We start from the raw sequence: 27,091 nt of genomic DNA on the forward strand, positions 1-27,091 counted from the left end.
GCTTGAACTTCTGATCTCATGCACAAGACCGCACTGCCGAACGTCAGACCAGGAACCATGACCCCTTTCCATATTCCTCTCACAACATCATGCCTATTGTAATTCCACATTGCCCTATTTTTCATGACTGCTGCATTCCTGTTACCTTTACTTGTTACGTATATTTTGTGTTCATCCCCCTTTCCTTTATAGATCATGCTTATCCTGCTAAGCTTCCATCCATCAGCGACTTCAGCATCGATTATTGTTTTGCTCACTGCCTCTCTCAGTCTGTTTAGACTTCGGACCCAATGTTTTTATCAGCATAATTGGAATGCCATCTGGGCCTCTTGATGTACTACTAAGAACCCTCTTCTCAGCCCTTTCCCACTCTCGTTGTGAAAATGGAGATTTGCGCCACTTGATCCATCCTGGTCTATTGTGGTGTATAAAGCATTTCTTTGTTGAATTTTTTCTGTCACCCTTGTTCTTATATATTCAATAGCTCCGTCCCCTTCTAGCCTAGCACCATGAGCTGTAGTTTTAAACGTCTGTTCTAGGCTTGTCTCATTTTTTAGGGAGCTTAGATGGTTCCAAGTTTTCGCAGCCGTCTTTCTATCCTTTTTATGTACTTCTGCTAGCCACTGAGCTCCCTTCCTTTCAATCTTTTCATTGATCAGAAGGAATGCTTCACTTCTACAGCTTATAAAGATGTCCCATTTTCTTTCAACATCTTCTGTCGGTTTACCCCACTGCTTAGCATGTCTGTGTTCCCTAGAGGCTTCCTTATGTTTTGCTGTGGCTCTTTTAATTTCTTCATCCCACCAACTTTTGCGTTTGTGTCTCCTTTTCCGGGGTGACTTGTCACGTGCCTTAGCAAGCTCTATCATGCTCAAACAGTCTTATTAGATTCATGTACGTCCACACTGTTTTATTATCATCTGTGATTACTTTCTCATTTTGTTTAGTGGCTATTTCTATTTGCCTTTCTGAATAAAATGTTTCCTGTATCTGCTCATCTTGTCTTCTTCCCACTTTCACGGCTTTTCGAAAACTTAGCTTGATACGTTTGTGATCACTACCCAGACTTCTGGAGCCACATTCATCTCTGTACATTCCCCTGAGCCTATCATACATCCTATGCGACATCAGTGCATAATCTATCATCGACTGCAGCCTTCCTACCTCCCATGTTATTTGCCCTTCCCACTTCTCAGTACTGCTGCAAATGATCAAATCATGCCTTTCACACATATCCATGATCATTTTACCTGTTGGGTAAATACCCATCTATATACCCATCTATATCTTCTATGTGCACATTCATATCTCCTAGTATAATTATGTTGCACTCTCCTCCTAATTCCTCAATGTCCTTTGATATACACTCCACCATTGCCAGGTTTTCCTCTCTGGCCTTTGCTCCAGTCCACAAGTACACCAAACCAAGGAGTGTCGTCTGCCCAGCTATTTTCTCTCTTAACCATAAATGTTCCATGCATCCCTGCTTGACTCTTTGCCAACCCATACATTTATGTATGAATGCTCCAATTCCACCCCCCTTTTTGCTGCCTTCTGTTCTATTGCAATATTCCCATACGTAGTGCGCATTGCAAGGTGGTTGCTCCATGTCCCGAACATGTGTCTCCACAATCCCATATACCATCAGCTCCTCCTGCCTCAACTGCTCTTTTGTCTCTTCCCATTTTAACCTATTCCTGCCACCCTGCATGTTAATATAGCCTACGTCTGACTTAGCTCGGCCCTTGTGCTTACGTCGAGTTTTTCTTCCACGGACACCGTGTGGCTTGAATATTTGTGCCCCTTTAGAATCGTCTTTTGCTACTGTTGGCCTCAGGGCTCTGGGTCCCCCTAAAAAAGCTGTGGCTTGACGACCCATCCTATTACCGACCCTCTTGCCCGTCGCACCACTGTAGTGAATGCCATCCTGTGCAAAGGGGCCAGCGCCGGCATGATGATGATGGCAGTTGATATCACCTTCTCTCTCTTACACCCACAGTTCCTCTTTCTAGGTAGTATGCATCTGTTGGTCGATCATAAAAAAAACATACACAAAAAAGAAACTCATGTTTGGTACTCAGAAAGGACACGCACACAAATAAACTCGTTGTTTTTGCCAGCAAAATGGCTGGAATGACGATTAGGCAAAAACCACGGGCGCTGGCTATTGGATAATAAAAAAAAAACAAGGTGCAGCCTGCTACACCACGTGCCGTCGAAGCAGCGGGACGGGCCTAGTTCACTTGCACCCGCTCTGGCGCCACCGCTTCTCCCAAGAGAAACACTAGACAAACACAAATAGACCCATACATACCAGCACCGAGTGTCTACTTGAGCTTGGCATTCAGAACACGCTCGAAGAAATAGCAGAAGCCCAAGAGAGAGCACAGTTTACAAGGTTATCTACAAGGTCGGGGAGAATGATCCTGCAGGAGCTGGGCCAACACCCATTGGCAATTAGATGCAATTACAATGATACCCCTGACAACATCTGGGAGAATATCACGGTATCTCCTATGCCACAAAACATGCATTCAGAACACAACATCGGAAGAATGGCAAATAGATGCAAATACAATGATATCCCTGACAACATCTGGGAGAATATCACGGTATCTCCTATACCACGAAACATGCATTCAGAACACAACATCGGAAGAAGAGTAGCGAGGGCCAGGACTATACTTCGTCAAGTCTCAAACGAGGAACGAGGGATCGTATTTGTTGAAGCGGCTTTCTACGCCAATGGGAAAGCTTTTGTGGCAGTGGTGGTCGATGGGGCTGGCAAGGTCGTCAACTCAGCGATGGTCAGAACGACAGACCCAATCATTGGGGAACAGGTGGCCATCGCCTTAGCACTCAAAATGGATAATATAGAAGTCGTCTACAGTGATTCCATGGCAGCACTACGGGCCTTCGCAAAGGGGACGGTCTCAGAACAAACGCTGAGAATACTACATGTCAATCCACGAAACACAAGAAAAGCTAGAAAACTTCTAGTAAACGTTCAAAAAGGATAGTCCAAAAGTATATAAGAAATCTTGTGTTGAGATGTTATTTAAACCTAAGCAGCTTAAAAACCTCCTGTAGCTGTGCTAACGCCACATTATACGGCTAGAAAACTTCTAGCTAGAAGTCTAAAAAACGTCTTTCTAGATTTTTTAAAGAACCTTTGTAAAAGTTTACTATACTTGTACTATCAGAAGCCTAGTAAACTTCTTGCAAAGATTCTAAAAAGACTTTTGCTAGATCTTTTAACACCTATTTTAGACATTTATTTTTTCATACAAACCAGCTTGTTCAGCGTTTTCCGTGGTTAATTTGCTGCAACATGTCAGCGTTTTACAATCGGTGCATTTAGTTGTTCACTGTCGAGAGTGACAAGTAGGAACAGCAACATAATTTGGCATCATACTATTGCTGGCATTTTTATAATCAGCAAAATTGGTGCCATAATTGTTGAAAGAATGAATCAGTGACTGCCATCTATGATTAAGATAATCTGTTTTGCTTGGAGACAAGACTGGCTTTTAAACGTCAACTCATTGTTTCTGGTGTTGCCTGGGATGCATCACACTGCACATCCAAAATTAAATGCAAAATTTCAACAAATCTTGTTGCATACTTGTAAGCTTCATTATACATACTAACAATGACTGCACACTTTGTCCCAAAACTTGAATGCTATATAGTAACTATAATTATACAAAGCAATTGAAGGGCTGGCCAGATGCTTGGTCCAGGAAACTGCACACATACAAAAGGTGCAAACTGTTCTCTTCGAGCACAGCAATTAGCGTCTTTAAAATGTCATTTCATTTATATGCTTCGAACTAAAAAGAAACAGCATGACATCAGCTTTCAACACTTTTCAAAACAACATTTTTTTCATTTTAATGCACAGTTTCTTGAAAGTTATTTGCATTCTACAGTTATTTGCAGCTGCAGCTCCAGCTCTTGAATGGCCAGGGGCGCCTTTTTTCCAACACTTAGGCGTCTTTCCTCGAGGGCTGCCTCTCACGCATTTCGGCCTCTAAGGCGAGCCGCTTCTCAAAAAATTCAAGGTGGCGGTCAGCAGTTTGCCTCCTTCCTGAAATCACAGCAAGCACGGCATGTTTCTAGACATTGCAAAACACAAAAAGCAAGGAAACAAATTCGTGGAGCATTACACTATAATAAACATTTTATGCATTCTGCATCATGTGACCTGATGTAATTTTCTTCCACCACAAGTAGGCAGCAATGTACTCTGACATGTAACTGACAATGAGAGTACACTAGTTCAAAGCGTTAAACCATTGTGGTTGCACAATAAGAAAAACTGTATCATTGCACATGACAGACAAGCCAAGGCAACTCCCAGTACTTGATGCCTTGCCAGCGATGCGAGTTGAAAGGAAGAGTAATTCTATTGCCGCGACTGGTAGCCTTGCCGCATTTCTTTACCCTCGTGACAGCTACATTTTTTTTAACATTGCGGTTAACATTTCTTTCAACTCACAAGAAATATATCCAACTGGGCACATTTGTTGTTAGATACGTTTTGTCTTGCTTCGAAGAGAAATGCTGCAGTAGGGTATTGACTGTGTAATGTTCATTGTGCACTGCTGTGCCTTCATGACCCTAGGAAGCTCTGTACGCGTTGTACGTTCGACTTCAAGTCGCGATGTCACCGAGCCTTTTAGCACAGCGTTCGACACCCTTGTAAGTTTCATACGTCCATAGCAATAATAGCGAAAGTTGGACTACTTGGTGGTTCATACTTGGGAAGTAAAAACAGCGCAAAAATATAGACAAGGACAGAGGAAGAGGTGTCGTCTCTTCCTCTGTCCTTGTCTATATTTTTGCGCCGTTTTTACTTCCCGAATACGTCCTTAGGTTGGCAGAACTATTGTACCTCAATTAGCCGAAAAATTCCCCATCAGGGCTTGCTTGGATTCGCATTTTCTGCAATTTTCTAAACGCTCACCTGGGCTCTGACTGATTAACCCTCACCCAGACTCCATCTCACTAGAATAAGCTCGTTTCACACTCAAGGTCACATCAGCTAACTCAAGCTCAAACTCTGCTTTTTTTTTTCTTCGACTACACCTAAATGGTCTCAAGGCCCACACTGAGTCTGTCGGCTCATCAACAAGTTTGCCAACCTATGCATATGTCACATGGTCTCACTGGGAGCCTTGCTTGTAGAGACGTGCTTACAGAGAAGTTCATGTTTGCTGTACGAGTTATATGTACCATTTCCGTTGTGCTGTTCTGGTATTCTGAAATGATGTTTAGTCATGTTACATTTAAATGTGGTTTCGATAGTTCATGTACCTGCTGCCTCAGGCTAATAAAAATTTTCATGTTCCGCAACAACTGCTCCTTATTCGTGGGTGGCAAAGTGTGCAAGAAAGCGTATGCACATGTTACACTTTCTCAACGTGCCCGGCCCAGGAATGCTTCTATTAAGTAATAGACGGATACAACCTTAGAAGTCCACAGAGGCCAAGGCCAGGTTAGGCCAGGCGTACCAGCCGGGGGGCAAGGGGGGTGCAAGCCCCCCCCACAGAGAAAAGTTGGGGGGGGGGGAGCTGAACCCTCCCACTTTCGACAGTGGTCACTCTTGGCTGCACGCTGGGAAAACGAACAAGTAAGGCGTAGTTTTCTATCCCAACAGTAATTACTCAATCATGTTCCCACGGGAAAATGAAATTGTTAAAGAGGCTATGTAACAACATAGTGAAATTTTGTCAACATTGCCGCTTTGATGATTTTCCTTGTAGGTTATATATATGGCTACAGGTGGCGCTGACTGACACACCCAATAAAGTGGCTGGGAGATAGCTCAGTGGTAGAGCATCGAACGCGTTATTCGAAGGTCGTAGGTTCGATTCCTGCTCGCAACAAGCTATTTTTTCACCCACTTTTCTTTCTTCTTATTTACATTACATTGGTTCTAATAACTTCCCCTATACATTCATTGGCATTATTGTCTGTTAGGTCGCATTATTATTGTGTCAAAACACAGAAAAACGAGCCCTTAGGTTTACACTTCTTTCCCTTATATAGATATACAGTGAAACCTCGTTAAACCGTACCCGCAAAAACAGTAGTTTCGTTTTAAAAGTAGTGAAGTCAAATCCCTGACTCGGTGGCCGTTGAACACAATGCATTTTGTATCCGCATAAGCCGTACCAGCTTATCGTGTATGTATCGGTTAATAAGTAGTTTTTCCAATTTTCGTTGCGCACTCGCCGCGGCATGACGTCCCCCACTGGGCGTCCCGACAGAACATCAAGCCCCAGAGATCGAAACATGCCTCGCTTGTTTGTGTTGGTGATAGTGGCGGCTGTGTTGGTGAGCGCCATCTTGGATTTTTCTGCAACAAGAAGCACTCAGCCGGCTAGGCTTCTGGTGTTGTCCACGCGATGGCGCTTTGCACAAACACGCAAACACGGTGTGCGCTTGCTTTGCTTTCCTTGTTCCTTTGGCGCCGTGCATAGGTGTTCTCTGGTTGATCCGTGCCGTACAGCTCTCGCGTCGTTTTTCACGTGTTGTGTATGTGTGCTTGTGCTGCTTCATACTTGTGTCATGCCGAAACTGGGACAAAAGCATCGAGTGCTGAAAATAGAGGAGAAATTGGACATAATTAGTGCTATTGAAAGTGGCACGAAAAAATCGGCACTGGCACGCGAAAAGGACCTGCCGTTAACCACGGTGTGTGGAATTTGGAATTCCAGAGAGAAGTTGCTAGGCAGTGCTGCTGCAACTGTGAAAAGGTGCCGGCTATGCGGTTCGGCATTTTCGGATGTAGAGGAGGCGTTGGTGAAGTGGCTAAAAGCTGCACGGTCAAAAAATCTGCCTATCAGCGGACCCCTACTAGTGAAGAAGGCCCTGGTTTTTGCCTCACAGCTCAACCATGACAACTTCGTGTGCAGCAATGGCTGGCTGGCTAGATTTAGGCGAGGCACGGCATTTCCACGAAGACTGTTTCGGGAGAAGGTGCTGCTGCTGAGATGGATGGCACGGAACAGTGGCAAAATGGTCAGCTGAAGAACATCTTGGATGAGTACGCACCTGATGACATCTTTATTATGGACGAATCGGGGCTATTCTTTAAGCTGCTACCAGACAAAACGCTCGCGTTCAAAGGCGAGACGTGCACCGGCGGCAAGCATGCAAAAGATAGAATATCAGTGGCGTTTTGCGCAAACATGACTGAAACCAACAAAACTCTACCCTTCGTGACTGGAAAGTCGGCGAAGCCTAGATGTTTCAAAGGCGCCCGGTTGCCATCAGGTGTCATCTATCGCAGCAACACCAAAGCATGGATGACGGCAAAACTCTGAGGAGTACGTGCGTCTCATCGATCGTCGTTTTGCGGCTAAGAACAGAAGAGTTATTATTTTAGACAACGCTTCGGCGCACGTCGCCCTGGACAACCTGACGGCTGGGAAGTTGGCGTTTCTGCCATCAAACACAACAGCGATTGCCCAGCCCTTGGACCAAGGCATCATTTGAGCTGTAATACAGCTCTGCAAGAAGAATCTGCTGCGCAGATTTCTTCTCGCCATTAAATGTGGCAAATTATTCTCCATCGACCTGATTGGCGTGATGCACCTGCTCGAATACTCGTGGCGGCAGGTTGAAGCAACGACAGTTCAAAATTGCTTCAAGCGTGCTGGCTTCAGTGTGTGTGCGGGCGACGCAGATGACTCCAGTGACACCATCGACCAGACTTCGGACATTGTAGACGAAGCTTGCAAAACTCTGCTAGCTGAAGTGCTGGAGCGGCAGGGCGTTACGGAAGGCATTTCCTTCCCCGACTTCAGAGACGCAGACAGCGATGTGCAGACATCTCCGGACATGTCCGACGAAGCCTTTGTTGCCTCGGTTGTCGAAGTGTCGCCAAATGATAGTGATGAGGACGACATGGAAAGCGACAACACGGGTGATCCAGGTCCGACAGTGGCCGAAGCTGCACATTGCGTCAGCGTCATGCGGTTATTTGCCAAGAAGAGGAGGCTGGCGGAAAAGCTGGCTCACAGCATGAGTGAGTTTGAGGCCGCTGTCGTTGCTGCTAGGTCGCCGCGTCGTCAAATGAAGATTACAGACTGTCACGCGAAGTTAATAAATTACTGCACGCTTTTTGTTCTTTCATCGCACTCCCTGAAGGTTTCTTTCTTTGACAGGTAAGTGAGCGACCCGACCCTATTTCGGTTCAGCAGTACTACAGTTTAGTACGTACTTTTTGCGACCTCCGGCCAACTACGGTTTAACAAGGTTTCACTGTACCGGCTTACAAATGAGGTAGACTTGCCCCCCCAATCGCGAAAGAGTTGGTACGCCACTGGCAGGCAGTTGTTTGTGCGGCTTCTAACTGCACCAGACAATGCTCGGCGAAAAATAGTTAATGAGCCAATAGTACAACAATTCTGTACAGAGTGTGCCCATTTAGACAGGCTTGTGTTTGTTCCCCTTAGAGAAGAAAGTACGGCAGACTTTTAGGGTTGTATTCAGATGGAGTACTTTTTCCTTATTGCGTGGTACAATAATGGAAACCTTAAAGCCTTTTTCTTCCATTTTTTGCTCTTCGGCTCTTTTTGCTGTCTGCATAATTAGAACATAGCCAGTGGAATTTCTCACTGCCGCAGTAGTTTCACATCACTTACCTCTGCGTGCCCTTGCTGCAGCTGTGGCAGCACCAGCACCGACTGCTGGACCAGTGCAGCTAGCTGTTGCTTGAGGAGGGTTGCGCTCCTCCGTGTGCAGCGAGGTTAGGGGGACAAGCGCTTCGTAGGGCTCTTCAGGAGCCGAGGTAACCACCTCCACGCTCTCGAAAGCGCCTGTCGCCCCTGAATGAAATGACGATTGCCCATGAAATTGCAGTTCACATATTTACCATTTCAGTGTGTTACAAACGCTTCATGACATGCAGTCATTAGAGGATGAAATATTCTTGAGTAGACCTACCACTGAACATTTCTCCTATAAAACTATGTTAAAGCAGTGTTAAAAAACATCAAATGTACATAGTTGTGCGATCAATGACAGGCAGTAATCCAAACATGCGCAAGCTACAGCTGAAGCTTGCACATGTTTCAACCTATATAGCAAGGGCAATGGGCGATCTGATTCAAGAATGCATGTCACCTACCTACACACAGCACATGTCGTCTATGCTTTACCGATACACCATGTTCAATTATTTTTCCAACATTCAACTTCACTAGGCAAAGCATTCTTTTTTTAGAGCTTTTAATAACTGTTAACATGGAAATTATGGTTGCCCGTAAGGTGCTCCATTTCCTGGCACACCCTTCGCATTAACAGTACTTTTCATTCAGATCACATCACCTTCCCTGCACGAAAAGGTTTCATATGGCATGACATCTCCAATCAAGTATTATGAAAATTACCTTCACAATTTACCACTTGCTTCCACTCTTTAACCATCATGCACTGTGCTATGTGTATTCTGCCTTCTTACTGAGTAGGCATGCTAAGCACATGAAGTGCGTAAACTGAGATCAAGCAAACCCCTCATGCATGCTAAGACAACGCACCAGTCCGCGCCCGCACGCCAAGGTATGCCTGCGACGATAAAGTGACATTTGCAGGCTTGACTTTGTGTCAACGATTGCTTCGAGTATTTATAATTAAAAGAAAAATGGCGTAGGAAGTTTCATATTAAAGAAGGACAGCCATTTTCGGTCACTGCTTCCGTTATTTTCACTGAGGTCGCACAATTGCAATCTCCACATACACAACGTCGCCGACACTTTTTTTTTATTTGCTGTGCCTTCACTACGTGGCAGGCGACACCTCGGGGCCATGCCTCTCGAGCGCTACTACTATGTGTTGCTGGAACTTGGATGAATCCGCAACAATTCTTTGATTCACTAATCATCATACTTACACTCGGCTCTCTCACGCCGGTGGTCGCTGCGCCGTCCGCGGAGTCTTCTGAGGCACAGGCGGAGTCACGCACCACCGTCGCGAACCTTCGCTTGACGCTGCCGGCTATGCCCGCACGACGCAGCCGGCAACGGAGCCTGGCAGAGCGAAGCCTGTTGCACCCCGCCACCCTCCTGGCCGCCCCAGGACGGATGCGGTAGCTATGTCCTCTGGCTACCCCAAGAATGTCTTGTAGATGTTCCTTTTCCCCATATTGTTCTTCTGTTCCTGATCTGCAAAAGTGGCACCTTTAGCTTGGACCCGCCTAAACACCCTCGGAGACAGTGCTACATTCTACTGAAAGTAAAAGTGCACTTACTTTCTCAGGTTGGCGCGGTCTTCCCAAACGAATTGCGCCAGGAGAAGGTCGCACCTCTCCCTGATGACTCGCGCGCTGATAGCTCTTGCGAGCGCCAGGGAGAGGTTTTCTGCTATCGTGAACCAACGCGTGCGTTCTTTGTGGGGATCTTGCTCCCTAACCTCATGCAACATGTACTACATGTCCGTTTCAATAGGGAGTTTTGCAAGCGCCGCGGGCGCCATATAAGTTTTAGAAAAGCGTTTGTCCTACTGCGATCCGCAACGCACGATTGCAGCAAAGTCTAGAAACGCTTAAAGTCCCTGAAAAATAAACTAAAGTAGCGCCATTCGTACGTGCGCCATTCGTGTCAATGTGCAGACTCCTCTCCCCTCGCGTGCATTGCAGATAGTAAACGGCGCTAGTTGAGGGGCTGTATGGCTCCTGGCCGCAAAGATGAGCTTGTGCTCATGTTTCCGTTAAAGCGCATCTGTGCGCTGCGGTTCTAGGCGATGCACCAAAAGAGTGATTGAGAAAGAAAAAAATACAAAAAGTAACATTAAATACGACGATTTGACGTGTATATAAGCAAGTGGCATGCAGTGGCAAAAGACATCACCGCAAGCACGCAATACTCAACGCGATAGCCTACCGTTTGCATGCAGACGCGCTCAGCGGTGATGATGATGATAATGATGATGATGATGATGATTAAAGGCCTCCACTTTGAATCGGGGTGACGGCATGCGCCATCTAGCCTACCTTAATAGTTCGAGTTTAAATTTTGTCCCTCAACTCGGATGTCTTTTTAATTTTGCCCAGCCGCTACTCTTGGCTGGGGTGTTATTTTATCGACTTCTCTGCTTTTCCTCCACCAATACTCCAGCCGCTGCTTAGTAATACCTACTGCTGACCAGTTAATGCTTCCATCAACCGCGAAGCCCAGCGCCTCAGGAAGTGTGACCTTCCCCCCATTTCTATCCGGCTGAATCTTTTGGCATTCCATGACTATGTGGTCGATTGTTTCTTTATTTATGCCACATCCAACACATGTCTCATCCTGTGACGAATATTTGCTCCTGTAAGTTAGAGTTCTCAAGCAGCCAGCCCGCGCCTCAAAGAGCAACGCACTACCATTATTGTTGTCATAAAAGTTCTCATTCCGGATCTCTTGTTTGCTTGCCTTGTAGATTCCCAGCGATCCCTTCTTTTCCATCCTCTCTTTCCACATGAGCGTCTCTGTTTCCCTCACTTGCTTTTTAACTGGCCCCCTTTGCTTATTTGCCGCGGTCAAGTTATATTTAGTCGCCAGCTTTCGCGTCCTCTTCCGCCATTGGGTGTCCACACTTTTCAGGTACAGGTATCTGTGCACTCTGGCTGCCCAGTTCTTCTCATCTAAATGTCTAAGTCGCTCCTCAAATCGTATTTTACTTTGTGCTTCCCTCGCCTAAAATGAAGCCCAACCCATATCGCCTTGTACAGCCTCGTTTGTAGTCTTACTGTGAGCTCCCAGAGCTAACCTGCCGAGTGCCTTTTGGTTAACCTCCAGCCCCGACAGGATATCTGACTTTAAGCATAATACGGCATTAGAGAACGTGAGCGCCGGCACCATTACCCCTTTCCAGATGCCTCGTACTACCTCGTACTTATTGTGTCCCCAAAGTGCTCTATGTTTCATTACTGCTGCATTTCGTCTCCCTTTCAGTTTGAGGTGTTCTTCATGAGCATTCAGGTAGCCTTTTCCTTCATTAAGCCAGATCCCCAAGTATTTGTACTTATTTACTAATGGTATGTCTTCCTGTTGTATCCTTATTGGTGCTACATGAGCTTCCTCGTTGAACACCATGACTCCAGATTTCTGTGGGTTAAAATGTAGGCCTAGGTACGTTGCCTCATCACCACAAATGTCAGCCAGTTTTTGAAGTTCTTCCGCATTATCCGCCAGCAGCACTATATCGTCTGCGTACATCAATGCCGGGATCCGTTGCTCCACTAACACTCCATTGCTTCGGTGTGACAAATCAAAGCCCAATCCACTCTCCTCTAGTCGTCTTTCCATTCCTCTAATGTACAGTGTGAACAGCAATGGCGAAAGAGGGCACCCCTGTTTTAAACCTCTTCGAATGTACACGGGCTCTGTGTATGTACGCCCTTCCCATGTAATGTGTGCCTTGTTATCCTCATATATTGCCCTTAGCAGCCCTACAGATTCCGACCCAATCCCCTCCTCTTCCAGTATATGCCACAGCAATCCCCTGTCCACGTTGTCATAGGCACCCTTTATGTCCAGAAACAGTAGCCATGTTGGTCTGCCCTGTGCTGCCGAAATTTCGATGGTCTGGGTTATGACGAAAAGATTGTCTTCCAAGCGTCGACCCGGCCTAAATCCATTTTGCAGTTCCCCTAAAATACCGTTACTTTCAACCCACTTCAACAACTCGGCTTTGATGGCTTGTATAGCTAATCTATAGAGCACTGACGTGACTGTAATCGGCCTGTATGAGCTCGCCTTGTCCCTTTCTCCCTTGTCTTTGTAGATCAAACTCATTCTACTTTCGCGCCAGTGCGCAGGAATCCTCTTGGATTTTATAGCGCGCTCGATGGCTCCATACAAGTGCGCCTGTCCCGCTGGTCCCAAATGGTTGATAATCTCTATCGGGATTCCATCCGGTCCTGTTGCCGTACTTTTGGGAACACTGTGTTCTGCCTTTTTCCAGTCCAAAAATTCGATATTAAATTTTTCATCTGCCACTTTTTTATTTGCCACCTGTGTCCAGTTAGCCGCCCTCTCGCGTGCTTGGCCGAAAGTATTTCCTATGACTCCATGTAGGTATTCTAATGCGCTGTCCCCCAGGAGAACGTTACCGTCCCCGTCCTGTATCTGAGTCTGCATCTCTTTAGTCGTCGTTCCCAATGCTTTCAAATGGTTCCATAATTTTTTGGGGGGCGCTCTTATCCTTCTTACGTATGTCTGATACCCATTTCTCACTCGCAGCTTTAATCTTCGCTTGTACTAGTCTCTGCACCTCAAATTTCTTTTCTCGGTACCGGCTCCACCGTAACTGCACCTCATCATCCTGATATCCCATTTGCTTTGCTTTTCTGTGCAGTCTAGAGGCCCGTCGTCGCTCCTCAATAGCCAGTTTAATTTCCTTGTCCCACCAGCTTCGTGGTTTCCGTTTACCCCTCCAGCGGTTTTTTTTCCTTGCTTTGTTTATTTCCTTTTGTATACAGCTAACAACCTCGTCATATTCCCACACCTTTGTTGGCTGTGCTTCTAATTCTCTTTCGATGCTATTGACGATGTCTGCTATCTGCTTTTCGCTTACTTTCGGGGGCCCAACCTCCTGTGTTTTCTTCCTAGCCCCCCCCCCCCCCCACTGTTAAATTTCAGGATTATACGCCTGTGGTCGCTGCCCAGACTGTTTTCTCCTTCTTCATCTATCGTCATTTGGTTCAACCGCTCATACGTGTGCTCTGAGACCAGGTCGTAGTCTATGCAAGACTGTCTACTGCCGCTTTGCCACGTTATCTGCCCATCGCATTTATGTTCCCGGTTAACTATTACCAGTTGCTGTTCTTCACACATATCGATAATCATTGCACCGTTATGGTCTGTATATCCATCTAGATCCTCAATGTGGGCATTTAAATCTCCTACTAATATCACCTCGCCAGATTCTTTAAATTTTTTATGTCCTTCCTGAGGCAGTCCACCCACTCTTTATTTTGTTCTCTGGCGTCATTCCCTGTCCACAGATAGGCCACTCCCAACCATGTCTTTTTTCCCCCCACCGTTCCACTAACCCATAAGTGCTCCTTACAGCCCTGATTTTCCCTCTGCCAATTCCCTCCTCGCCTAATCAACATGCCCACGCCTCCACCTTTCCTTTCTCCCGCTGCCCTGTTGCACCCCACCCATACGTAATCATCCATCACTGGTGGCCCCTCCATATCTCTCAGGTGGGTTTCGGTCAGGGCGTACACGTCAATTTCTTCTTTCTCGAGTTGGGTTTGTATCTCAATCCATTTTTCCTGCTTGCGGCCGCCTTGCATGTTTATATAACTAATTTTAATCCCCCGGTTTATTTTCCTTTTCTTTCCTTTGTGCTTCCGCCGCCGTGCATCAGTGCCCCCTCCTTCCTGCCTTTCACCACCCCCTCCACTCAGTCCGCCTTCTTCTTGAACGTTTGACCTCCCCCCAAAAAAGCTACCGCGCGGGCTGCCAATCGGTGCCCTACATGCTCAGCTAGATGGTTACTGAAGTGTATGCCGTCAGACACAAACGCCCTGTTGCGGCCTGCATGGACCAGGTTTCGGTTCAGGTTGACCACCTCGAACTTCATCGTTTTACCCAGAGTCCAAAGCTCCCTGTTTGCCGTAACCACCGCCCTTTCTACGTGGACTCCCTGTTTCTGCACCTCCGGCACCGTGCAGACAGCAATGTGTACATCCTCCGAGGTCGTCCTCAGCTCAGTGATCCCCTTCGCAATCTGCTTTGCGAACCCTCCCCCGCGTCCCTGCAACACATCGTTCACACCCCCCATTACCACTACTAAACTGCGGTCCTCCATTCTATCCCGCAGTTGCTCCTTTGCTTGTTGCATCACTTCCCCTACTCTTTTTCCGGGAAGCTTGCTCACCTTCACGCGTTCGTCGTCTCCCACCCTCCCCTTAATCACCTCTCCCACCCTGGCCATGTTGGAGTCGCCGACAACAATCACTTGGCGCCTCCTCTGGTCTTTAGCCGGCACTTTTGCAGGTGTTCGGGGACTACTGTGGTTGACCACGGAAGCCAAGGACCTGGCTGGCGATCCCCCACTTCCCGGCGCCGCCTCGGGGCTTTCTTTGTTACCCGAGTCCGCTCTGCGTTGACGGACACCGCTCGTGCGCGCAGCATCAGTCACTCCCTGTGGGTCTGCGTTCCCGCTGGCGTGCCGCTCGTTGTTCTGAGCCCGCGCACTCGCGTCGTCTCCTGCCGCCGGAGTCACGAGCTCTTCCACCCGCTTTTCAAGCTGGGCCTGCTTTTCTTGAGCTTCGTCCAGTTCAGCCACCGTGCGCACCAACTGGGCGGTCTTCGCCTGACCCGCCTTGTCAAGCTCTGCCACTTGCGCCTCGAGAGCCTCCCGCGCTTCTCTTTCCTCCCTCAGGTACCCCTCCAGTTCCTTCACCCTCACATTCATCTGCTTCTCAAGGCGGTCGAAGCCCTGCCTTGTCCGCTCGCAAGGCCTACATTCGAAGGGCGCCTTCTTAGCGTCCGCCACACTCTCGAACATTGTCTCGCCCAAGAAGCACCAGCGCAGGCACTCTTGGCACTGCACCTGGCCCTCGTCTCCAGTGCCCGATCTCTTTCTCGGGGCCATTGTTCGGCCAACCCCTAGGCCTAAGAAGGTGACGTTCTCGGTGGCAGCGCCACTACTGTCCGTGTAATAAACTCGGCGGTGCTCAGAATCTGCAGCATGACGCACTAGCCTTTGTGAAAGTATCGCAAACGCCATTTTGTTTGTCCACTTTCACGGTGTTTGTGGCTAGGCGTGCGCGCTTGGTATTGTTGTGTAGCCGGAGTTCGACCGCGCGTGAGTGTGTGCACGGTCATCCTGCACGTTTCGGGATGCCGACCTGCTGTGCCAGCGGTTGCAAAAGCAGGTACAGCAGAGGAAAGAAGCTATTTTCGCTTCCGCGAGGAAAAGACAATGCCGCTCGGCAAGAAGTGTGGCTCCAGCGTCTCGGAAGGACTGACTTGGACCCTGTATCGTCGCGGCTTTGTGAGGTGAGTACCGGCGAGCTAAACTCTATCGTTTCGCTTGTATTCGTGTTTACAGTGTTGCGGTACTGTCAAGCTCGAGCATCACGCAAAGAGAGTAACCGCGTCGATGGTAAACGTGCATGCCAGTTGAAACGCGTGCCGCGTTTAGTGCCGTGTAAACGTTGCGTCTCTGGCTTGATCCATGCCGACCGCGGCGACTGCATTTTCGATCGAGGCGGAAATGTTGGGGCCTGTGTTCTTAGCATTATATGCACGTTAATGAATACCAGGTGGTCAAAATTTCCGTAGCCCTCCAAAAGGGCGTCCCTCATAATCAAATTGTGGTTTTGGAAAACCACAATTTAATATCTGGCGTTAAACGCCAGATATTATTATTATTATTATTACTCGTTTGATCCAGAAATAATCGTCGACTATGTTACAAAGTAAATGTAATGGATACATTAAAGTGCTAAACCAAACTTTTGTTTATTGGCCGACGTATAGTTAAATGACTCTTGCGTGTATGTGTGTAAGGACTTTATGTATAAAGGCGTGGGCAGCGACCTGAATGTCGCATCATTTCGTTTAAGCATGTGCTCCAGCGCGCTCAGTATTCAGAAGCTCTGTGGTTGAAATAAGGACACGCAAGGCTATTGGTGCGTATTTCTACATACTGTACGCACCGTGTGCTAGTCTGGTGGGAAGAGAATGTGGCAAACAGTGCGTAGTCGTCTACGTGTTGACACTAAAGGTTATTTTAGTTTCTTTTAGAGCGTGCTGTTTCATTGTGTAACAGTAGCCGCGAATATTTACTTACCTAGGACCACTTCACTGCGGACCAATTCGAGCCGATACTGCTGCGCAAGTTTGGTACTAAAAAGTTGAAGAGAGACGCGGCGCCTACGATCTTCAGTCAAGAGCATTTGCAAACGTCAGGTAAGCCAATCAAGTTAAAAAACTGAAGAATGTTTAGTCCGTCTTCATTGTTTTCTGCATCACCCATAATTACTTCTCAGCCTTTCACTAACCTGAAACATGTCGTCTTGCATATAGGTGTTGTGCACTGTTTGTGTATTAATGGCTTTTCTTTGGTATAATTAATGCATTTTTTTTCATTCTCCAGAATGCAATGATTCAGCCCGCTCATCTTGTGGCCTTAATCTACTACTAACCGCAGCTGCTCTTGGTGATGGTGAGTTGACGGTTAAGCACATCTCACGCCTTTTCCCTCTTCGTTATCATTAATACATGTTTGGATTATGCAGAAGCCAAAGAGAGACACTGCCCATCAGCTACGAATGTGCTTCTGACACCAGCTGCTGTTGATGGTGAGTTCTTACTGCATTTATTACTTACCGTAATTACAAACGTACTTTATGCCTTCATTGATGTTTTATAATTTGCGGGCTATGGAGCCAACAGTGATGCCACTCAAGCAGGGTTAGCTTCTTCACAAGGTAACGTAGCTAACACACATGCTGCATGTAGTCGAAGCATTGTAACGGCTTGTAACTTGTATCCATTGGTTTATATATTTTACAATCATGTCTGTAGGGGTGGGCTGCAGATCCACAACATTTTGCTCCGCAGTATGGTGTTCAGCACATTGCAAGCATTGAAAGCATTAATTGTCGCTTGGGTTTTGGCATGCATTCTTAATTATTACTGAAAAATTGTAATGCACCTGTGCGTATTGTAAATGCTTCAAGTAGTGTTGATGCTTGTTTGCCAAAATGCGATGTAACAGAGATGATGGTCTTCTTATATTTGTCTTTATCTTTTTTAGGTCACACTGCCACTGATTCAGCACCATCGGATTTTCCAGAAGGTAATGGCAGTAACATGTTGCTTTGAAATTTCACATAATTTATTGTTGATCTCATGTTGCAGATGCACCTTCAAGTACCGAATGTGATTCACTGCCAGCTTGTTCAACAGCTTGTTCAGCAGGTGAGTGCTACTTTTCATGATTTGTATGGGCATGTGTCTGCCAGATGGTTTTGTTGGTTTCAACTATCATATGTGCGCAGGTGTAGAAACCACCCATGAATCGAGCTTTCACGGTGCCTGTTGAGTGTGAGTGAAATTTCTGTTCAGTGTCATATACATTTTTTAATTTTAGTCACTGGCCATCCCTCATTGCCTGTGCTGCAACTGTGCTAATTTAAAGCTTTGGTGACTGTACCGATCTTCAGTACTACTAATAAGATTATCCGTCATTTACAGCTCAGCAGAACTTTTGTGCTGCCTGTGGAGGATTTCTGTCTGCTGAGGGCACAGCTGATGTCACCGGTAAGTGTTCAGTGCTACTGTTCTCACACACTATGCAATATACCCTTGAGTGTGACACATCGCCGCCTACAGAAAATTACATGCACACTCATAACAGATTGATATATTGGTGCATTTAATAGTGCGGATGCGCTCCAAGTACTGGTGTCCTGTTTTGTTTCTTTTGCTGGTATGCTCATTCTTGTAAAGCGAGAGTAGTCGCACACAACGTAAGTTTATTGGAGGAACATGTAAGCTGTGTTTTGTGTACAGTAATGCATAGCACACTGCTACACACTGCGCACCATCATCACACTATCACTTGTGACACGCAATCAGCAGCCGTCTTGTAGCAACTCTGTCAAAAAAAGCTACAACAGTGGAACCATGGCACTCTCCCCACTTTGTTTGAAATAGCCACCGCCATTGATAACCCTACGTCATAACCGAGAGTACGTGCCATATATTCATGTCTTTACTCATTACTAACTATTGGCATAGCTAGGAGGTGGTACACCGGACACTTGCTGCTCCGAAAATATCTTTCTGCCTTCACACGCAGAGTACAAAGTGAGACGTGACCACACTTGACTGTCCTGCCCCTATTTTGGATCAAGGACACGCCCCCACCAAAAAAAAAATAGTTCAGCTGCATGCATTGCGGGTTCTGCGCAGCTCCATTTGTCCCTCTTCATTGAGCAACAGTGTCAGCTTATGCTGTTTGTTAAAACCACTGTTGTGTTCTCAAAAAGTTACACTTACACTTTTCTGCTGAATAATATGGAGTGGCACTGATTTTTTTGTTTCTTTAAATCCTTATGGTTCTCCCTCACATGCTAGTCTGGGTTAAATAGGGAAATTTTCAAACTCTTGTCACTTCCTGCTCAATCTGTGCTTTGCAGGCTCCAGTTCAAGTAGTTGAGATGCTGATCAAGCAGTAGTAGCTGCCCTTCACAAAAGAATAGCTGCATTGGAAGAGTGCTTGAACAACATGAAGCGGAAAGTTGCTACACTGCAACAACAGAAAAGCAGAGCAAACCGTAGAAACCATGAACTCACGCGAAACATCAAGAAGTACCTGTCACCAGATCAACTGCAAGGCATGTGGACTTCCAGTATGCATAGGGAAGCAATGGTCTACAGAGACTATACAGAAAGGCCTCAAACTCCGTTTGGCATGTGGATCCAGAGGCTACAATGCGGTCAGGGAGCTTGCTGTGCCCCTTCCGAGTGAAAGAACTTTACAAAGTCGTGTTGAAAACTACAAGTTCTCACCAGGAATTCTACATGAGGTTCTGAAGTCCCTTGCTTTAAAGGTGAAAGGATGGTGTAGCTGAATATGTTTGTTACATTTATTCTCGTGAGCATCTCTTTCAGCAGTACACCTTGAGCAAAAGGTGAAACTTTTTCCAGAGCCTTCCACTATGGCATGTCTCATGATCGTATCATGGTTTTCGCACGTAAACCCTAATATTTATTAAGCTTTCATGTGTTGCTAGTGCCAGTGTTAGTGCCTGTCACTGCGCTCTTTGTCGTGCACGTTTTAGCGGTCATTCATAAAGTTTCCACAACATATTCTCACCTTTCCTTCACTTATGACTTCAGGTCCTCTAACTAGGCACAATTCCACATAAATTTCAATAGGTGATAATCTTCTTGCATGCAAACATCAAAATACAGCTTGCACTGTGCACTGCCTGTTTATTCTTGAAAATCATTGTATTTTAAATGTCTTTATTAAGGCCTTTGTTGCCTAATGCATGTTGCATATTTCAGATAACCACCATGAAGGAGCATGAGAGGCATGCAGTTCTGATGCTCGATGAAATTCAGTTGAGCTCAGGGCTTGCGTTTGACCAAACGACTGGCACTGTTATTGGAAGGCCAACTTTATCTTTGGCCGACGGTTCTCTGCCACATGCTGCAGTGGCAACGCATGGACTTGTTTTCATGCTGGGTGGGGTTACACAAAGATGGAAGCAGACAGTTGCCTATCATCTTACTGGAAGCTCGTTCAGCAGTGCTGTAGTTCAAGAACAGCTGATTGAAATTATTCAGGAATGTGAAACAATCGGGGTTCGTATAGATGCAGTCGTTAGCGACATGGGTGGTGGGAGTATGGTGCTCTGGAGAGAATTTGGCATAGTTGTGGGAAAGCATTCTGTGTCAAGAGTTTCTTGTTGTCATCCTGTTGACCAAAATCGCAAGCTTTATTTTATGGCAGACACCGCACATTTGCTAAAGAACTTGAGGAACCACCTCACACGTGGTCAATCGATTTTCCTTCCCGAAAATGTGGTTGAAAAGCACAAGCTGCCTTCGAATGAGGTTAACCTTGTGCCGATTCAGAAGCTGGTAGAAATAGACTGAACTGCAATTAAACATAGCACCGCACTTGAAACCATCCTTCTTGGACCCAGGGTACTATGAGAAAATGAAAGTGGGGCCTGCATTTTCGTTGCTAAATCACGATACTGCAGCTGCACTATGTTTCCTGGTCCAAAGGGGAGATTTGCCCCAAGAAGCGTTGACAACAGCATGGTTCATAGAAACCATTTATAGGTGGTTCAAAATACTGACATCACGTACAACGAAGCTTGGCATCAGCAAGTTAAATGATCAGAAATATGAGGACTCACTGATTTTTTTAAAGGATAGGGTAACTCTTTTTACAGATCTGAAGATGGGCTCTCCATAGAAACACGTGTGGAAGCCTGTGCAGACGGGCATAATTTTGGTGTGTAAAGTTGCATTGGAATTGCAGCATTATTACCTTAATGAGAAGGGCTTCTTTTTTGTTTTGCTCAGCCGATTTGCTCAAGATGCTCTTGAGAATTTGTTCTCCAGTCTGAGGGTGAAGAATGCAGTACCAAAAGCTCTTCAATTTCGTAGTGCTATTCGAGCTGCTACTTTGGCACAGTTCTTTCGGCCCAGTAGAAGTGGAAGCTATGCTATCGACGATGTTCCTTCCCTAGTTGGCATCGAAAATTGCCACGCAAGAGCTCCTAACAGCAATGATACAGAAGCTGTTGAATATCCCAGGGATCTTCTCGACATAAACATGATGGAGCATGAGTCTTTTATTTACCTTGCTGGGTTTGTGGTAAAGAGTGTTGCAAAGCACACAGGGATTTGTGAGCAGTGCAAAACTGCCACAGTGTCGAACAAAGCTAGTGTGCTCACAAAGTTAAAATCCTACACTGATGACAGCAAGCTCGTATCACCAGGGCCAGCAGTACTTCATTTGCTCGAAACAGGTGAGAATATGTTTAGAGTGAATAGCAACAAGCTTCTGTACAATGAAGTTACGATTGGTCAACTTGTGGCCACCACTAATGACAGTGTGCAAGCTGTCAATTGTTTTCCACCTTGCCACAACATTCAGGAGAGGTTGCCGAGAGCGTTTTTTAAAACCAGAATTAACATTTTTCTGCGGAAAGAGAATATGCATTTGGCAGCTGATGAAGCTAAAGATGCAAAAACTGGTAGTCGTAGCATTGGAAAGCAGGCTGCTACAACAAATGTAAAATAGTGTGTATGCCTCATTTCTTTCGTGTTTTCTTTCCGTTTTTCTATGATGCATATGTGGTATGGCCTCTTAACCTAGTCTGTAGGTACAGTACTCACGGATTGAAATGCAGGAATTATGGTCTCAGTAACGCACATACTTTTGTTGACACTGCGTTAAGTTCGGGTCATATTGGCGTAATTTCGACTAGAACGTGTATATCAGAGCCAAAATTATTCTTAGAGACTATATTTATCACGACATGACGTGGTTATTTCGAGCAGGTGTGCATACCAGTTATCCCCAAAAAATTGATGTTGCGTTTGAATCCCCAAGTACCGTACATGAGGAACTACAGTGTTTTGTCCTATTGTGATTTCATTTCAACAGTAATTACTTATCCTTGATCCGTACAGTTCAGAGCAGATGTTTTCAGTTGCCGTCATAATGTCATTGAAATTTCTAACACGTTTGCCCTGTTTGTTTCAGTGTGTACATTTTGGTCCTTTATAAGCAGTTCCCTTTAAGTAGCTTGGGTGGTGTCTCGATCTCATTTACGTTGTAATTCTGTGTGACTAGAGTTCTTGATGAGAAGCTTTGTTAACTTAGCTAAGCCTATTTTTAATATTCTGTGTCAAGTGTGCCTGTTTTTCATTATGTTTCTCGTCACTCGGGAAATTTCGCCTACTTTCTGCCTTGGTGGTTTACCGCCTTAAATTTCTGCTTTAGATGTCAGTGTAGTAATGGCTTTGTTCATTGCCTCTGTGTCTGTTTTCTCGTTTTTCCTCTCTTTGCTTTGCATTTCTTGCAAAATGCAATTCTAACCTCGTGTATTTTTATTTTTACTTCTGCAAGGTTGGCCTGTGGCTGATTTTCCTCTTGTTGTCTTGAGGCTGAAGTTATTGTTGCCCTATGATTTTACAGCTTTGCATTTGTTGTTGAGGGCAATTATAAGCTCGTGTGTTTTTATTCCTACTACATCTGGGTTGGCCTCTATTTTAGTGGCTAATTTCGCTCTTCTTCTCTTCAGATAGAGCTGTTGTTACCCTCACTAGTCTATGATTAGGTCCGTGGTTTTGCTGTGCCTATTACATCTGTTTTATTATGTCTTTTACGTGTATGTCCTGTTTCATGCCTACATATCTGCATAATATGTTTTGCATATCCCCAGTAGGGGCTTTCCATGTCTACTTCCTATTCCTATGCTTTCAAAAGTTCAATATGTGTACTTCATTTCATTCGCTAAATTCCACATGTGGAGTTTTAATCTTGATAAAGGTGTTTGGCACAAATTGCGTCCACTTGTCGCTAGTTGTGAGTGCACCACGAATGCCATCGCTTTTCTTTACTCTTGTCATTGTGATGTGCACGTATAGCAACAAGTCACCGTTAACACATATTTCATTTCATTTATTGTGTACACTGCATAATTATCATGTATGATTGAGGCAGTCTTGCATTTTCATGAAATGTTGAATAAATGTCATGTTTTGTGCCCTTCATTCAGTTTTTGCATAGAATCAACTGTACTTGAACTTTGGTGTTTATCAATAAAGTGACATTATGGAATGGGGTTTTCTAATGAATACCAGGCCCTTTTGATCGCTCGACATATTGCATGCTATTATGATGGCATATGCATAAACATGTCATACCATGAACATCCCAAGTATACGTGTGTACTCAATGCTGCCTTCCCAGACGCAGTCATTCTTATGTATTCATGCCAGGGAAGACCGAGGTGTGATGGATGTTGAGTGGCCTAGAGCCGGTATGTAAGTGTAAAACATTAATCTAAGAGAGATGAGGTTGGCCGCTAGGGGGCTGAGCCACTCGGACGCCTCTCGAATGGGCTCTGCCAGTTTTTCACATTCGCGGCTGAATAAGGACAACCACGGGATTCAAGACCATCACAGTTGTCACCAGACGATCACCCGATTCGTCCGATGCCAGGATATACCAGGTGGGCCTACTTTTTTTGAGCCGTGACACTTCTTTTAAGTTCCCACAACGGCGTCGCCCTAGCTACGCCATCGCAGTGCCGACGCAGTGCCATCGACGCGCTGGCAACTAGGCGACAAGCCAGGCCCCCGGCTTGTTCGAAGCCTGCGAAATGGATGTTGTGGAAGTTGTGGGGGAGACGCTGTCTCCCAAAGAGTACAATGACACTCAAGGATGGGTTGTGGCCCATGAACGACGCAAGAAGGCAAAAAACAAGAGAAACGCGGAACCAGCCACGAACGCGGGAGGTGCGTCCATGGAGGCGTCTCAGAGAGTGAAGGATTTTTTGCATCGCCGGCCAGTGCCAAAAGAACCGCAACTACCAGAAGACGATTACAAGGTTGTAATACGCCCAGGAGGAGGTCTGGACTTGACGCGACAGAGTCTAGCGCTTGCCGCTCGTAGAACACAGTCATAGACTGTGTTCTACGAGCGGCAAAAGTACAGCCTGACATCGCTGGGGAAGATACTCTCAGAATCAACATGCGACAAAATACCATGATCATGAGCACACCTAGTCTGGCCAATGCGAAGGAATACAGCAACATCAAGGAAATTATGATCAATGACAAGAGCTATGCTACAGCCGCTTATGTAACAGCACCAGAAAACACATCCAAAGGGGTTATCCACGGAATACCGAAGTATGATAATCAAGAAGACATGGAAAAAAGCGTGGTCAATCAGAGGAACCCGACGATTCTACATGCACGACGTATGGGACTTACGGACTCAGTGGTCATTGTTTTCGCAGGGTTGTTTGTGCCGTATTTTGTATACTACCGTGGTGCCGAATATAGGTGCTTCCTATACAAGAAGCAATATGAAACATGCACTACTTGTGGTCGAATTGGACATCGGGCGGATGTCTGCCCACAGCCTGACAGCAAGAAATGCCGTGGTTGTGGGGTGCTCAATCCAACTGAAAACCACCAGTGCGTCCCTAGGTGTAGCCTTTGCGGGAAAGGTCATCTTACAGGGGACAAAAAATGCAAAGAACGGTTTAGGACCCCGTACCTTTTGAAGAAAAGATGGTGGGAAAAGGAACAACAACAAGGCGATGAACGAAGAGAAATGAAGATTTTGTCGAACACTAGAGCAACAGAGGCATGGAGGGAAGGGTATTCATCAGAAAATCCAACGGAGGAGAATGGCAACGCCACCAAGGACAGAGGGGGACGACGCAGAGATCGTTCCAGCTCCTTCCCGCGACTCGCCGAAGGGGGAAAAGAAGGGACTCAACACGAACCCAGATCCACATCCAGATCAAGGTCCACTCGTCAACACAGATCGAGGTCACGGGCCAAATCCAAGACAAGGGCAACGACATTACCTCAAGGACAGTCCCACGAGGGTCCTGGCGGCGGTCGGGGCAGTCAACAAATGGTGAGCTGGGTGGGTGAGGTATCAGGGGAGTCTCTCCGGTCTGGGAGTTTGCCTGAGGTTGTGGCAGAAGGGTCCACCCTAGGTCAAGAGCTAAACTATATTAAGAAAATGCTAGAGCAACTCACCCGTGAAAACGCGAAACAGAGGGATGAAATAAAACAACTAAAGGAAGAGAATGCTAAACTCAGGCAAAATCAGCTGCGCGAGTCAAGTAGCTCCATAGCATCGTGTAGTCGAATTTTAACTCCAGCGCCTGCACAGGAGTCGGGAGTGCACGCAGCGAAACGAAGAGCAGAGGAAATATCTCCTGTAGAAAATGAAGACCTCTCAAAACCCCTGGAAAAGAAAGTCGAGAATATGCTCGGAGAACTTACTAAGGTAATGCAACAACAATTAGCAGGATTGCAGCTCGTAGAAATAAAACAAAGAATAGATAGCATGGAAAATCGACTAACGCTGGTGGAGAACACGCAAACAGATTTGAGGTCTATAGGAGCAGGCCCGGTTAAAACTACTACTAAACCCTACAACCGGCTGGCTACGACCGAAGTAATCTAAATCGCAGGGGACGACTAGACATGGCACGACGTAAACAGTATAAAATTTGGCAGTGGAACTGTCGTTGGTATCGCCGGAAACGGGGTAACTTACAACAGTTCCTAAACGGAAAGGATGCACCAGACGTCATCGCCTTACAGGAAACTGGAGGAATGGCTAAATTGTCGAATTACAAATCCTATGGTACCCCTGATGAAAAAACGTCCGTAACAACCCTCGTGCGAAGAAATCTCACGGTGATAGAACATGATACAGAAATCTGCGATGTCGTTCATGTTCTTGTTGAGTTAGTTCCATCGCAGAAGAGTGGTGAAAGTCTATTCATATTAAATGTCTATAGCCGCCCTAGACAAAAAACCAAATTTAGGTCACTTTTGAGAAAAACGATCAGCATTACTAAAAATCAAGCATTGGTTATAGTAGGAGATTTCAACGCGTTGCATCCGGCATGGGGTTATGACAAAGAAAACATCAAAGGTAGAAATCTCTGGATCGACGCCCAACAGGAGGGCCTTACGTTAATAACCGACCCCCTTTTCCCAACTAGGATTGGAAACAGCGTATCCAAAGACACGTCTCCTGACCTCACGTTTACTAAGAATATCATCGAACCTTATTGGCTTAATACACAAGAAAATATGGGCAGTGACCACTATATAATTGAGACCACATTTAAAGCAGGTACACGTAAAAGAGGAGGCAAAGAATTAAGGATGGTTGAATGGGATAGCTTTAGAAAAATCAGAGAGAAGGAAGCATGCGATGTCATCGAAGACTTAGATGAATGGCTAGGGAACCTTAAGCAAAATATTCAAATCGCAACTAAGACCATACCAAAAACAGAAGGACTAGAAAGCACAGACAGTAAGCTCCTACATATGTGGGAGGCAAAAAAGAGCCTAGAAAAACGGTGGAAAAGACAAAAACACAACAAACGCCTTAGAAAAAGGATAGCCACCCTCAGTAAAGATATTGAGAAGTACGCGGAGCAACTATGCAGACAACAATGGGAGGAAAAGTGTGATGCGATGGAAAAACAAATAAGTCTCTCTAAAACATGGAACCTGTTAAGATGTCTGATAGACTCGGAAGCGAGCAAGACAGCACAACAACAAAACTTTATTAGACTTGTCCGTAAATACAAAGGCACGGAGGAAGAACTGATTGAAGAAATCAGACAGAGATACATTGGGAATACAACCAAAGAGCAATTAAGCTCGTACAAAGGTAAAGAAAATGATTCCCTAGACCGACCCATAATAGAGGCCGAGGTACGATCGGAACTAATGAAACTGAGCACAACATCAGCCCCGGGCTCCGATGGGATCACGAATAAAACGCTCAGAAACTTAGATGATAAATCTATAACAGCCCTCAC

At 45.8% G+C, this 27,091-nt stretch overlaps 2 protein-coding genes across 3 annotated transcripts; one reads left to right on the top strand and one right to left on the bottom strand.

The window, feature by feature from the left end:
• Positions 1–3,090: 3,090 nt before the first annotated feature.
• Positions 3,091–11,371, bottom strand: LOC119162363 (uncharacterized). 2 transcript variants are annotated; one of them, XM_075879565.1, is made up of 4 exons: positions 10,262–11,371; positions 9,905–10,175; positions 8,658–8,840; positions 3,291–4,090 (listed from the first exon to the last, which is right to left on the bottom strand). In XM_075879565.1, the coding sequence occupies exons 1-3, from the start codon at positions 10,432–10,434 to the stop codon at positions 8,763–8,765; spliced, it is 522 nt and encodes a 173-aa protein (XP_075735680.1). In that variant the 5' UTR covers positions 10,435–11,371; the 3' UTR covers positions 3,291–4,090; positions 8,658–8,762. The 2 variants fall into 2 exon arrangements, 1 of the variants encoding a protein (XP_075735680.1); XR_012887390.1 differs by lacking the exons at positions 8,658–8,840; positions 9,905–10,175; positions 10,262–11,371 and adding an exon at positions 5,473–5,941 and having other exon boundaries at positions 3,091–4,090.
• A 4,002-nt stretch (positions 11,372–15,373) lies between these two features.
• LOC142776242 (THAP domain-containing protein 1-like) lies at positions 15,374–23,341 on the top strand. Its single transcript, XM_075879564.1, has 3 exons — positions 15,374–16,010; positions 16,811–16,925; positions 17,113–23,341. The coding sequence occupies exons 1-3, from the start codon at positions 15,852–15,854 to the stop codon at positions 17,232–17,234; spliced, it is 396 nt and encodes a 131-aa protein (XP_075735679.1). The 5' UTR covers positions 15,374–15,851; the 3' UTR covers positions 17,235–23,341.
• Positions 23,342–27,091: the final 3,750 nt, after the last annotated feature.

The sequence above is a fragment of the Rhipicephalus microplus genome, chromosome X (assembly GCF_043290135.1).
Source record: "Rhipicephalus microplus isolate Deutch F79 chromosome X, USDA_Rmic, whole genome shotgun sequence".
NCBI classification, from domain to species: Eukaryota; Metazoa; Arthropoda; class Arachnida; order Ixodida; family Ixodidae; genus Rhipicephalus; species Rhipicephalus microplus.